Genomic DNA, 14,322 nt, shown 5'->3' with positions numbered 1-14,322 from the left:
ATGGTTAAAGAAGAATAAAGTTAATGTTTTGGAATGGCCAGGTCAAAGTCCTGACCTTAATCCAATCGAAATGTTGTGGAAGGAACTGAAGCGAGCAGTTCATGTGAGGAAACCCACCAACATCCCAGAGTTGAAGCTGTTCTGTACAGAGGAATGGGCTAAAATTCCTCCAAGCTGGTGTGCAGGACTGATCAACAGTTACTGCAAACGTTTAGTTGCAGTTATTGCTGCACAAGGGGGTCACACCGGATACTGAAAGCAAAGGTTCACATACTTTTGCCACTCACAGATATGTAATATTGGATCATTTTCCTCAATAAATAAATTACCAAGTATAATATTTTTGTCTAATTTGTTTAACTGGGTTGTTTTTAACTACTTTTAGGACTTGTGTGAAAATCTGATGTTGTTTTAGGGCATATTTATGCAGAAATATAGAAAATTCTGAAGGGTTCACAAACTTTCAAGCACCACTGTATTCTGTGGAACAATGATGGTACAACATATATCTTTAACAGAAAAAAAAAACCCTAAAATTTTGTGCACAAGGTTTAATTTATTTTGGTTTTTCTGAAGTGAACTGCTGAACCTGATGCAGCCTTCAGCCAAGCCATGTTTGGTTGACTTGGCTAGAACTGTAGCAGTTCAGTAGCCAGTTCCTTTCTGTGCACTCATGCACACCTATGGGCAGTTTAGAGTAACTAGTTAACCTAATTGCATGTCTTTGGAGGAAACCAGAGCACCCAGGGGAGACCCACACAGAGAGAGCATGTGAACTCCACACAGTAAGGCCCTTCCCACCAACCACTGGGCTTGAACCCAGAACTTTCTTGCTGTGAGGCAACAGCACTAACCACCAAAATGCCTTAAAATTATACCTACAGGATAATAACCATACATCCAGCATACCTTATTTTTGATGAAATATCACCTTGGACAGACACTTTTTGTAGATGTCAACAAGATTTTTACAGAAAGCTGATTGGTGTAACAGAAAACCATTCACCCTATCATCTGGCGATTGTGAGTTTAAATCCTGATGCTGTCACAAATCAAGAAGGGAGGGGGTGTCAACTGCAAGGAACACTAGTCAAATGTCTGTGAGCTCATACCAGTGGCGGCTGCTGGTTTTTAAAACAGGGGAAGCCCATTTTACGCATTCATCATAAAACCTGTAGGCCGGATATCAAAGCATAGAAAGGTGTGCCCCATTAGCATAGTGAACTAGACAACCCTACCTAGTGGCAGAAAGTATTTTTGCTTGTACATTTCATGTTATAGTCTGGCTTCTGGCTTGCCAGGCTAGTGCCTCATATCCTTAATCAAAAATATCAAACATCCAAAAATCACTGGCTATTCAACGAAGAGCCTTGAACATCATACCCTGATATGCAACACAGAGTCTTTAACACAACACCCAGCTGTGCAACACATCCTTGAACATCTTCTGCAACACAGTCTGGAAATTCATAACCAGGTAGGCTATGCAACACACAGAACCTTGAATATTATACCCAGGTATAACCTATAACACAGAGCCCACCATTCTCTTAACATTACTGAACAATATACACACTTCAGATTCATGAACATTATATGATGCACACTATTTATAGGCGGCACGGTGGTGTAGTGGTTAGCGCTGTTGCCTCACAGCAAGAAGGTCCTGGGTTCGAGCCCCATGGCCGGCGAGGGCCTTTCTGTGTGGAGTTTGCATGTTCTCCCCGTGTCCGCATGGGTTTCCTCCGGGTGCTCCGGTTTCCCCCACAGTCCAAAGACATGCAGGTTAGGTTAACTGGTGACTCTAAATTGACCGTAGGTGTGAATGTGAGTGTGAATGGTTGTCTGTGTCTATGTGTCAGCCCTGTGATGACCTGGCGACTTGTCCAGGGTGTACCCCGCCTTTCGCCCATAGTCAGCTGGGATAGGCTCCAGCTTGCCTGCGACCCTGTAGAAGGATAAAGCGGCTAGAGATAATGAGATGAGATGAGATACTATTTATACACAAATTCTGCCCTCTGCTCCTTTTCCAGAAAATGGTCTGTGACCCTGTGATACTAGCTGGTTGTGCTTTCCAGAGACTTCACCAATTTCTGTTAGCAGCTAGCACTGCAGATCCCAATAAGGCTCAAGCTAGCCTACAACCAGATTGAACTACAAATGAAATAAACGAGTGAATTCACGAATGATCAAACTGATAGAATGGATGAAAGTTAACGGAGCACAATGAGTAATATTTACATTTATTTACAGAGTAATGTACAGAGACATCAACGAGAAGAAACGTTTATATGAAAAGAAATTCTGACAGCACTTTGGCACACAACTACACTTTCTCGACATCCGCTAGGGACTGATCATGCTTCCGTGTTCCTCACCGACGCCGAAGTACAGAGCCCGCCCTCCTCATGTCTTTCAAACACTACCTCCAATAATCCTTCATCAGCCCGGCTTCTTGCCCCTCCCACTGTCTCGTTAGTCCCAGAGAAGCCCGGCTTCCCTGGAAGTGACAATTTTGTCGATTTTAACCAATAACAACTAGCCGAAATTGGCTGTTCAGAGCCCTCTCATAGACTGCAACGGATACCCGGCTGCCAGCGCATAGAGCCCATTGAAATAAGAAAGGTTACAGCCAGTGTTGCCAGATTGGGCGGTTTTAAGTGCATTTTGGCGGGTTTTGAACATATTTTGGCTGGAAAACGTCAGCAGTATCTGGCAACGCTGGTTACAGCCTGGCAGCAAAGGTGATTCTCGTAGCGAACTGCAAGTTTGTCAGACATCACTCAAATAAGTTACAGGATAGTTATGAACGTAAATACAATCTTGGGCATATATTATGTTATGCAAGTTATTGTTTTAATGAGAATTCAACGTCATAGATGCCGCAGTTTGGGGAGAGAATTTTAGGGGAAGCTCGGCTTCCCTTGTTGTCTCTGAGAAATCGCCCCTGGCTCATACATATGGAAGTAGGTAGACAGCAGGTGTGTTATGCTGCATGATAAGCAGTTCAAATAGATTCAGTCTGCTGGCTTTATGTGCCTCAAAAGAGTCTTCTTTGTTATTCCGCCCACTTTGTGCGATGCACCAGTTCTACTGGAAGCAAACCAGTCCCAGAGAATTTTAGCTTCGAGCAGCCAAAAAACCAGCACAGACATGTTCAGAACAATCAAATGGGTCCAGGCATTTAACATTGCACTTTTAAAATGACATAATTGTTATTAGTAGAAGTGTGTGAGGGTTGGGTTGGGATAGGCGTCCTCCACCCTGAAACTCCACTCCAGTCCAGGTGGTGGCGGTGACGCGTCCAGTAGCTGCTTCTCCAACCGCCAGTAAACACTGGAGAAGAAAAAGCTGATGCTCGTCTGAACCGCTTTAGCCCCTCGATTTATAAAAATAAAAGCACATTATTGTGTCTGGCTCTGAGGATTTAAACCCCTGAGGTAAGTTAAACTGAAGGTGTGCGGTCGAATCCCAAATACATGTCCACTTTACTGTTTTAGTGAACTACGGTCAGTCTGAAAAAATGCCGTGTGCACTCTAGATAGTGCACTATTTATCCACTCAGGAGAGAGTTGTAGTTTGGCTAACCTTTTTAATTGTATGTTTAAAGTATTTAAATAATCTTCACTTCAAGTTAATTTCCACCTATTTATTTATTTATTGCTAATTTGCGACTTCCTCGCAATTCCAACTTTTTATTTCTCGGAATTCCGGCTTCATTTCTCACAGACTTTTTTCTCCTCTGTGTGTGTGTGTGTTTGTTTATTAAGCCAGTCAGGCAGCGTTACCCCCTCTGCAGTATGTTAAGCCGAAAGCTTGAAACATTGAGAATGAAAATGAGTGAAATCTGAGGGGAGTATTTTAATCATGGTTTCCCGAACCGGGAGATCTTGTTACTGGAAGAACTTTTTTTTTTTTTAATCTTTATTAAAAATAACAGCAACAAAATACAAATACAGTTATTAATACACACACAAACAACAAAGCAAGAGCCAGGGGGAGTTTTCAAATAAAAACATTAAATAATCAGCACAAATGAGAAAATTTAGCAGCTTTGTTTTTAAAGTTTGAGATGATTTTGATATACTGTTCAGTTTCCTTTTCGAAGGCTATAAATAAAGGTTTTGAGCGACTAAACTTGGCTTTATGAATATATTTTCCTAAAATGATCAACAAATTTATTATATATAATTTTTTGAGGCGGCACGGTGGTGTAGTGGTTAGCGCTGTCGCCTCACAGCAAGAAGGTCCGGGTTCGAGCCCCGTGGCCGGCGAGGGCCTTTCTGTGTGGAGTTTGCATGTTCTCCTAGGGCTGGGCGGTATACCGTTTGCACCGCTTTACCGGTAATTTTTATTTTAATGATATGAATTTTTCATTTACCACCATACCGGTGTGTGCGCATATGTCGGGAACACAGAGCGGTGGAACGTCGCACAGCGGTAGATTGAGCGGGGGACTGTTTTGCAGTGTTACACCAAACAAGCTAACTCTGCATGAGAGTGGTGGTGGTGGCAGAGACAATAGGTGGTAGGACAGCGATTTGAGCCGCGGTGAGCATGGACGGAGAAAATGACACAGACACAGAACTCATTCCGAAAAAAGGAGCAGTGTCTGTTGTTTGGAAATACTTCGGTTTTAAAAAATCTGACGCGGATCAAACACGCATCATCTGTAAGTGTTTTCGAGCTAATATTTTAGCCACAGGAGGCAACACAAGCAATTTGCTTCACCACCTCCACCACAATCAGATCCCGGACTACGAAGATTGCATGAAAGTAAAATCTGCATCTTCTCCCCAGTCTCTGCGTAACATTGGCACTGCAGCACAAAGCACTACACAGATGTCCCTGGTAGGCACGTTTGCTAAAGGGACCGTCTACGACAAGAAAAGCAAACGGTGGAATGATATTACCAACTCCATCACACTCCACTTAGCCAAAGACATGGTACCGCTTAGTACTGTTGAGAAATATGGCTTCCGGGAGATGATTAAAACGCTGGAACCCAGATATGTTTTACCAAGCCGAAATTATTTCAGCCGAACAGCAATTCCTGACCTGTACCAAAAGCACAGAGCCAAGATAGAAGCAGACTTGGCTAACGTTAGCCACTTCTCAGCAACAACTGATTTATGGTCTAGTCGCACCATGGAGCCATATCTTAGGCCGTCCACACAGCAACGGATTCAGGTGAATCCGATACAATTGTTTATCGTTTTGGCCTGGCGTCCACACGGCACCGGCGTTTTGGGTGCCCCAAAACGCAATCTTTTGAGAACGGGTTCCAGAGTGGAAAGATCGAGGATATGATTCTTCCGGATTTTTCCGGAATTCCGGATTTTCAGGCATAAAAATGCGACCCTCGTGAATCATGCAAATTCGTTTTTTTTGGGGGGGGTAGGACCACATTACCACATTATCCATAGGCAACTCCAATGAGCCACGCATGCGCATAATAACCTACCCTAGGTTAAGCGGTACCAATAATGATAAAAAAAAGCCCATTATGCATAACGCGAGAATAACCTTTATGTGACCCGAGTCTTGAAGACTTGAACAAAGTTAGCTAGCTAGCTGGCGTCATTAGCATTACGGTTAGCTCGGCCAGGAAGCACCGGACAACAGGCTGGAGATGGAGCTGGGTTTTTGTGAGCGTTGTTATCATCACCTACTATAGGAATGCTGCCCACCGGAGGCCACTCAAGTTTTGGATGAGGGTAGAGCCTGAGGGTTTGCTAAAGCAGTGTGAGGGAAGAGTGAAGGTGCGATGCTGGGGCAAAAGGAGGCGGCGCGGGGCGCTGAGGGTCGCCGGACGGAGTTCCGCGCTCGGCCGCTTCCAGCCCCCAGGACACTCGGGGGCTGCGTGCTGCTCCAGGCGGCTCTGTGCCTCGCCAGACCCAGCGGGGTAATCAGCACCAACAGCCATAACAACCACCTGAGTGTCAACGTTTACATGAGTGAAGATGAGGTGAAGAAACTTCTGGGTGAGTGTCTGAGTGTGTGTGTGGGGTTCCTCTCTCAGTCCATGTTAGGTGTGTGTGTGTGTGTGTGTGTGTGTGTGTGTGCGCTAAAGCAGCCTGGATGTAGAAACACATTACACTGTTAGCTTGCAAACTAATTTAATACTTTACATAAGTACACACGAGTGAAGTTAGGAATTAATCAGTTTGTTAATTCATCAACAGTTTTGTTTTCCAGGTAGTAGTTTTAAAGTGTGTCCCAGTTTGAATTCACTGGAAATTTTAGTTAGTTAGTTAGTTAGTTAGTCAGTCAGTCAGTCAGTCAGTCAGTCAGTCAGTCAGTCAGTCAGTCAGTCAGACAGACAGACAGACAGACAGACAGACAGACAGACCTCTATAAACGAGCGCTATTACGCATGCGTATGAACAGGCCGAATCCCAAACGGCTCCTGGTTGGAGACGGAGTGCACTACTGTAGAAGCCTTTTTATACTTTCTATAGGGCGGTTTTGGAGAGAGCTGGGAGGCATTTGGGATTCAGCCGCAGCTAGCTGCTCTTTTGTTAATAATAATAATTAACTGAGGGCGGCACGGTGGTGTAGTGGTTAGCGCTGTTGCCTCACAGCAAGAAGGTCCTGGGTTCGAGCCCCGGGGCCGGCGAGGGCCTTTCTGTGTGGAGTTTGCATGTTCTCCCCGTGTCCGCGTGGGTTTCCTCCGGGTACTCCGGTTTCCCCCACAGTCCAAAGACATGCAGGTTAGGTTAACTGGTGACTCTAAATTGAGCGTAGGTGTGAATGTGAGTGTGAATGGTTGTCTGTGTCTATGTGTCAGCCCTGTGATGACCTGGCGACTTGTCCAGGGTGTACCCCGCCTTTCGCCCGTAGTCAGCTGGGATAGGCTCCAGCTTGCCTGCGACCCTGTAGAAGGATAAAGCGGCTAGAGATAATGAGATGAGATAATTAACTGAATCCCAAATGCCCCCCAGCTCTCTCCAAAACCGCCCTATAGAAAGTATAAAAATGCTTCTACAGTAGTGCACTCTGTCTCCAACCAGGAGCCGTTTGGGATTTGGCCTGTTCATAATCATGATGATAATTATATGATATAATTATATAATAATAATAATAATAATAATAATAGACTGCACAGTGGTGTAGTGGTTAGCACTGTTGCCCCACAGCAAGAAGGTCCTGGGTTCGAGCTGCGTGGCCGGCAAGGGCCTTTCTGTGTGGAGTTAAACTGCTCACCTTGAATTCCATTTGGCCATTAATGGGGTGCTGAGTCATTATAACATCTCATGGGTCAAGTTCTCTGAAACTGTCTGTTTATACCACACTGCTGCCGTGTCGCAATATGGGTCTATATATTTTCCTGCTTTTTTGTCCTTGGCCAATCACATCCCTGAAAGATCTGGCAACGTTGCCGTTGTGAAGTCGTCTGGATGAGTAGAACGGATTTGTTTATGATGACGTCACAACCACATGACTGTGAGTGCTTCACGCCGGGTAGAAGTGTAACGAACTCGATGCGAGTTGTCAACAAATCCTATAACTTGGTTCATGAAACGCGCTTACAAAATACTTTCACTGTGAATATTTGTGTAATGGTGCAAAGTGAGAGAGAGAGAGAGAGAGAGAGAGAGAGAATAGCCCTTAGGGCAGAGTCAATCCCGCCAGCAAAAATAGGGGAAAAAAGGAGCGATCTCACCTCCTCAGATGTTGGTTTAAGTCCTACAATACATTCCTCAAAAAGGGCATAGAAGAACAAATTAATCCATCAATGTGTAGCATTCAATTTATTCCGGACCATTAAAGACGCCGCCTTCCGCGTAGAATCATACGTCATCCTCGCCGCCATATTGGATGGGTCAAAGCGGAGAATAAAGATGCCTCATTCATGTGCTGCGTTTAACTGTACCAACATGTTTACCGTCCAAACGAGATCACATGGGATTACCTTTCACAGGTGAGACTGGAAAAATACTTTTCATTGTATTTGGTCATTATAATGTAATTTTACGAACAGATTTTTCTGACTTTGTGGCTAGTATGAAGTCTCGCGCATAATAGTTTATGCGCATGCGTCCTTACTTCTATTGTTCTGGTGTCTCCGAAGGGACCGTCTTACAGCGCCCCTAGAGGTGTGGCATGTGTATTGCATCGTTTTCAGCAAGCGTTGCGTTGCCATATGGACCTGATATTTTACTGATCGTTGCCCATTTGGACGCGATATTTTTTAAATAACATCTCGTTGCCGTTGTCGTGTGGATGTAGCCTTAGTTTGACTGTTCACTTTATAAGTGACGACTGGATGTTGCAAAGTCATTGTCTGCAAACGGGCTTTTTCCCCGATGATCACACTGGCGAGATACTAGCAGCAGGCTTGCAAGAGGCACTTGATTCGTGGGGGCTGTTGGAGCACAGATTAGTGGCGATTACAACAGACAGTGGAGCCAACATCGTAAAGGCTGTGGAGCTGAATAGTTGGACAAGACTCCAGTGCTTCGGTCACAGACTTCACATTGCCATTGGTAAGCACTAGTTATCTTATTAAGTTGAACATTAATGAATCTGTAATAATAATAATAATAAATCCGTTATACTACTATTTTACTATTAGGCCTACTACTACTACTAATAATAATAAAATCGTTTGTTTTGTGCCATTTTTACAGAGAGAGCTATGAAAGATGACCGTATACAGCGCGCAGTTGGAGTCTGCAAAAAAATTGTGGCAGCCTTTCCATACTCCTGGAAAAAAAGGAGGGACCTGGCCATCGTACAGGAGGAACTGGGTCTTCCAAAACACCAGCTCACAACAGAGACGCCCACCAGGTGGGGATCATGCCAAATGATGATACAAAGAGTACTGGAGCAGGAGAGAGCCATCAGTCAGTTTCTAACGGCTGACAGGAAAACAAGGAATTTGATCCTCAGGTGGCAAGATGTGGAGGCCCTGGAGGCTGTCAACAAGGTGTGTGTGGTTATTCTTTCTAATTTTAACTAAGCTTTTTTCCTATTCCGTTTATAATCTGTGGATGCACTTCTTTAAGTTTACTGTTATGAAAATAACAATCTTTCCCTCTAATCTAATCTTTCCCTTCTAATCTCTCTCTCTCTCTCTCTCTCTCTCTCTCTCTCTGTCTGTCTCTCAGGTGTTGAACCCACTCCAGGACCTCACAGATGCCTTATCTGGAGAGCACTATGTCAGCGTGTCGTACGTAAAGCCAGTACTTCATCTGTTCAACAATACCATTCTTGCTGAGGAAGAGGGGGACACTCAGTTGGTCAAGGATGTGAAGAGAAACATTCTAGTCTACTTGAACGAGAAATACTCAGATCCACACACAGATGACCTGCTCGATATCGCATCTTTCCTTGATCCACGATTCAGAACCAACTACTCAAAGAAAGAAAATGTGGAAGACATCATTTGCAGAGCAGTGGAAGAAATCAAGTCATTCGAGGATCAACAACAAGACCCTCTCACAGGGCCTTCTGGTGCTGCAGCAGCTGCTGCAGAAGGGCCTGTTGGTCCACCTGAAGAGAAGAGAAAGAAGTTCTTGTCCAGCTTCTTCAAAAAGCAGTTTGCCGGCAACATGGGCTGCAGCACAGTAACCCTAACCCCCGAGGAAAGCATCAGGATGGAGCTGAGAGCCTACTTGCACACCACAGAGGTTGACAGTGATGCTGATCCTTTGCAGTGGTGGAGATGCCATAAGGCAAACTTTCCCCGTGTTGCAAAACTAGCTCAACGGTATTTATGCATACCTGCCACAAGTGCTCCATCCGAGAGAGTGTTCAGCACTGGTGGCAATATTGTCACATGCCATAGAGCTGCACTCAAACCAGATGCTGTGGACCATCTGGTCTTCCTTGCTCAAAATTTGTGATGGCTGAAATGCCTAATTTATGGAGCTTGTCCATACAGTGGAAATGTGTGTATTATTTCTATGCTACAGGATAAGCCTGCAAGCTCAGTTGCACTTTCTGTTAGTTTTGATACTTGAATGTGGTGTTACTTACTTAGCCTGCACCACGGCCTTTAAGTTTACTTATTGTTTGTTTAAATGTGTGTATTGTTTCTATAGTACAGAATAAGCCTGCCAGCCAAGTTGCGCTTATGTTTTTGATATTTGAATACAGTGCACTGCTCCTGGATTCGAGCAATACTATTACTTATGCAAGTTGCATACTTTTTGTTTACTTTTATTATTTGTTTAAATGTGTGTAGGCTTACACACCTCAATTTGAAGAAAAGTCTGTATGGATGCAACTTGTTTAAGAAGGTGTGGTTGTTTAAGAAGTCTTCACTTTGCAGTCACAGGGGACACATCTCTTACATTGCAGTCAGCTTTAAATGATGTTTTCAAGTTGCACAATAAAGAATTCTGTATTTTGACTGCAACTGTCTGGGTCATGCATTCTGATTTCTGCACCTCATTACAATTATGAGTGCCTGGCACTCAATTCTTTGTGAACAGCAACATTTTGTGGGACCATTCAAACCAGGGTTAATAACAGACTGGTAATTCTACATCAATTTACTGCATTAATTATTCTCTAAACGATCAGGAATTGGGGTTAACACGTAAACGTCCACAAAAAAAAAATACCGTCTGATACCGTGATATCAATTTTTGGTCATACCGCCCAGCTCTATGTTCTCCCCGTGTCCGCGTGGGTTTCCTCCGGGTGCTCCGGTTTCCCCCACAGTCCAAAGACATGCAGGTTAGGTTAACTGGTGACTCTAAATTGACCGTAGGTGTGAATGCGAGTGTGAATGGTTGTCTGTGTCTATGTGTCAGCCCTGTGATGACCTGGCAACTTGTCCAGGGTGTACCCCGCCTTTCGCCCGTAGTCAGCTGGGATAGGCTCCAGCTTGCCTGCGACTCTGTAGAAAACGATAAAGCGGCTAGAGATAATGAGATGAGAGAATTCTCTGATTTTTTATTTTGTTGTTATGGAAACCAAACAGTACATATTTCCAACACAGAGAAAAATCAGAGTCAAGCTTGGCTGTAATGTACCGGGTTATTTCTGTCCAGAATGTGATGGTAAAGGGACGTTGCCAGAACAGGTGCGTTATTGTTTTCGGGTCCATCTCACACAATGAACAGTCCACACAAATGTCTCTCTTTTAAGCATATGGGAGCGTTCGCCAAACTAGAGCGTGACGTAATATTGCACATAAAATTGGTTGGCAAGAACCATTCACAATAGCTGACAAAGTTGCATCGTCACCTAATTTTCATGGCGATTTATCACAGTATGCAAGTTCGTTGCCAACTGATGCTCAGCAAAGATATGCAGCAAAGCTTCTGTACAAAAGTGGGCCCCAAAGTTTTGCCTGATCCTTACGCGGTTACGGACAAATGGGACCCAAATCCAAGCGCCTGACCTGACCTGACCTTCGGCAATATTTACCTGTATGTGATTGACACGCCTTCAATATCCACAAAAGAATCAGTGAAAGCCTACAAGTTTCTTGATGCGTACAAGTGTTAATTATTCAGTTGTTTTATTGAAATACTCATTTATATTTGCTTTTTGTGCCTAATAATAAAAAGACACAAAGATTATCTCATTTCATTATCTCTAGCCGCTTTATCCTGTTCTACAGGGTCGCAGGCAAGCTGGAGCCTATCCCAGCTGACTACGGGCGAAAGGCAGGGTACACCCTGAACAAGTCGCCAGGTCATCACAGGGCTGACACATAGACACAGACAGCCATTCACATTCACACCTACGGTCAATTTAGAGTCACCAGTTAACCTAACCTGCATGTCTTTGGACTGTGGGGGAAACCGGAGCACCCGGAGGAAACCCACGCGGACATGGGGAGAACATGCAAACTCCTCACAGAAAGGCCCTCGCCGGTCACGGGGCTCGAACCCGGACCTTCTTGCTGTGAAGCAACAGCGCTAACCACTACACCATCGTGCCACCCCATAAAGATTATATTGTGCCTATTTAATCTTTGAAACACAAGTTAATAAGGAAATAAAGATGGCGGCACGCGTGGTTGCAGCGGCTCACGGCTCTCCTTTTCAGTACTCTTTATTTATATATATATATATATATATATATATATATATATATACAACCCCGATTCCAAAAAAGTTGGGACAAAGTACAAATCGTAAATAAAAACGGAATGCAATGATGTGGATGTTCCAAAATTCCATATTTTATTCAGAATAGAACATAGATGACATATCAAATGTTTAAACTGAGAAAATGTATCATTTAAAGAGAAAAATTAGGTGATTTTAAATTTCATGACAACAACACATCTCAAAAAAGTTGGGACAAGGCCATGTTTACCACTGTGAGACATCCCCTTTTCTCTTTACAACAGTCTGTAAACGTCTGGGGACTGAGGAGACAAGTTGCTCAAGTTTAGGGATAGGAATGTTAACCCATTCTTGTCTAATGTAGGATTCTAGTTGCTCAACTGTCTTAGGTCTTTTTTGTCGTATCTTCTGTTTTATGATGCGCCAAATGTTTTCTATGGGTGAAAGATCTGGACTGCAGGCTGGCCAGTTCAGTACCCGGACCCTTCTTCTACGCAGCCATGATGCTGTAATTGATGCAGTATGTGGTTTGGCATTGTCATGTTGGAAAATGCAAGGTCTTCCTTGAAAGAGACGTCGTCTGGATGGGAGCATATGTTGCTCTAGAACCTGGAGATACCTTTCAGCATTGATGGTGTCTTTCCAGATGTGTAAGCTGCCCATGCCACACGCACTGATGCAACCCCATACCATCAGAGATGCAGGCTTCTGAACTGAACGCTGATAACAACTCGGGTCGTCCTTCTCTTTAGTCCGAATGACACGGCGTCCCTGATTTCCATAAAGAACTTCACATTTTGATTTGTCTGACCACAGAACAATTTTCCACTTTGCCAAAGTCCATTTTAAATGAGCCTTGGCCCAGAGAAGACGTGTGCGCTTCTGGATCATGTTTAGATACGGCTTCTTCTTTGAACTATAGAGTTTTAGCTGGCACGGCGGATGGCACGGTGAATTGCGTTCACAGATAATGTTCTCTGGAAATATTCCTGAGCCCATTTTGTGATTTCCAATACAGAAGCATGCCTGTATGTGATGCAGTGCCGTCTAAGGGCCCGAAGATCACGGGCACCCAGTATGGTTTTCCGGCCTTGACCCTTACGCACAGAGATTCTTCCAGATTCTCTGAATCTTTTGATGATATTATGCACTGTAGATGATGATATGTTCAAACTCTTTGCAATTTTACCCTGTTGAACTCCTTTCTGATATTGCTCCACTATTTGTCGGCGCAGAATTAGGGGGATTGGTGATCCCCTTCCCATCTTTACTTCTGAGAGCCGCTGCCACTCCAAGATGCTCTTTTTATACCCAGTCATGTTAATGACCTATTGCCAATTGACCGAATGAGTTGCAATTTGGTCCTCCAGCTGTTCCTTTTTTGTACCTTTAACTTTTCCAGACTCTTATTGCCCCGTCCCAACTTTTTTGAGATGTGTTGCTGTCATGAAATTTCAAATGAGCCAATATTTGGCATGAAATTTCATATATATATATTTATATATAAATAATTTTTTTTTCTTGCTTGCTTGTTTGTGCACCATCGGTTCTGCAAACATCCGGTACACCCGCCAGACACTTTTAGCCATTGGTGACCAAAACCAGATATCTGTTTCAAGTGACTTTCACTTCACACATAACATCCCAGATGACATCGCGAGACCGCCGGGCTCTCCGTGGATTGTTGTCGGGTCTAGGAGGTGGCGCAGACGGAGGAGGGAGAGGAAGCAGAAGCGGGGCCGCAGATCTGGCGCTATGCTAAGGCTAAGAAAACAACCACACAAGCCACTTCTACCGAGCCTGTATCTCTCCAATGCTAGATCCCTGGTGCATAAAATGGATGATCTGGAATTACAACTCGCTGGAAATCGCTATGTTCGGGACTGCTGTGTTTTAATTATCCCCGAAACCTGGCTTCATCCGGGAATTCCCGATGCTTGCTTGCAGCTAGCAGGCCGCACTCTGCTCCGCTGGGACAGGACTGAGGACTCTGGCAAGAGCAGAGGAGGGGGGCTCTGTATTTACGTGCATGATAATTGGTGTAACAACGGAACAATTATAGACAAACACTGTTCCCTAGACCTCGAGTACATGTCTGTAAGATGCCGGCCTTTTTTTCTACCGAGAGAGCTAACTGTAGTGATTGTCACAGCTGTGTATATTCCACCCGATGCCTGTGTAAACACAGTGCTCTCCTGCTGAACACCGTAAACGAACAGCAGCGGGCCCACCCTGACGGTGTTCACATAATTGCAGGAGACTTTAATAAGGCCAACTTGAAGACTGT

The 14,322-nt window shown here is 44.2% G+C and overlaps 2 protein-coding genes across 8 annotated transcripts in view; both read left to right on the top strand.

Annotated features, from left to right (window-relative positions):
* Positions 1-3,324: 3,324 nt before the first annotated feature.
* Positions 3,325-14,322, top strand: part of LOC132870994 (gastrula zinc finger protein XlCGF26.1-like) — a 110,981-nt gene continuing 99,983 nt past the window's right edge. For all 7 annotated transcript variants that reach the window (XM_060905105.1, XM_060905104.1, XM_060905098.1 and 4 more), the window contains exon 1: positions 3,325-3,440. The gene's annotated coding sequence lies outside the window, so the exon portion shown is untranslated. The remainder of the gene's footprint in view (positions 3,441-14,322) is intronic.
* On the top strand, positions 7,032-10,360 carry LOC132871013 (E3 SUMO-protein ligase ZBED1-like). The gene is made up of 3 exons (XM_060905167.1): positions 7,032-8,489; positions 8,634-8,932; positions 9,114-10,360. Exons 1-3 carry the CDS (start codon positions 8,270-8,272, stop codon positions 9,849-9,851), a joined length of 1,257 nt encoding a protein of 418 aa, XP_060761150.1. The 5' UTR covers positions 7,032-8,269; the 3' UTR covers positions 9,852-10,360.

This window comes from Neoarius graeffei, chromosome 22 (assembly GCF_027579695.1).
Source record: "Neoarius graeffei isolate fNeoGra1 chromosome 22, fNeoGra1.pri, whole genome shotgun sequence".
Classification (NCBI taxonomy): domain Eukaryota; kingdom Metazoa; phylum Chordata; class Actinopteri; order Siluriformes; family Ariidae; genus Neoarius; species Neoarius graeffei.
The sequence above is the reverse complement of the archived record's forward strand: the minus strand, read 5'-3'. Positions and strand labels throughout refer to the sequence as shown.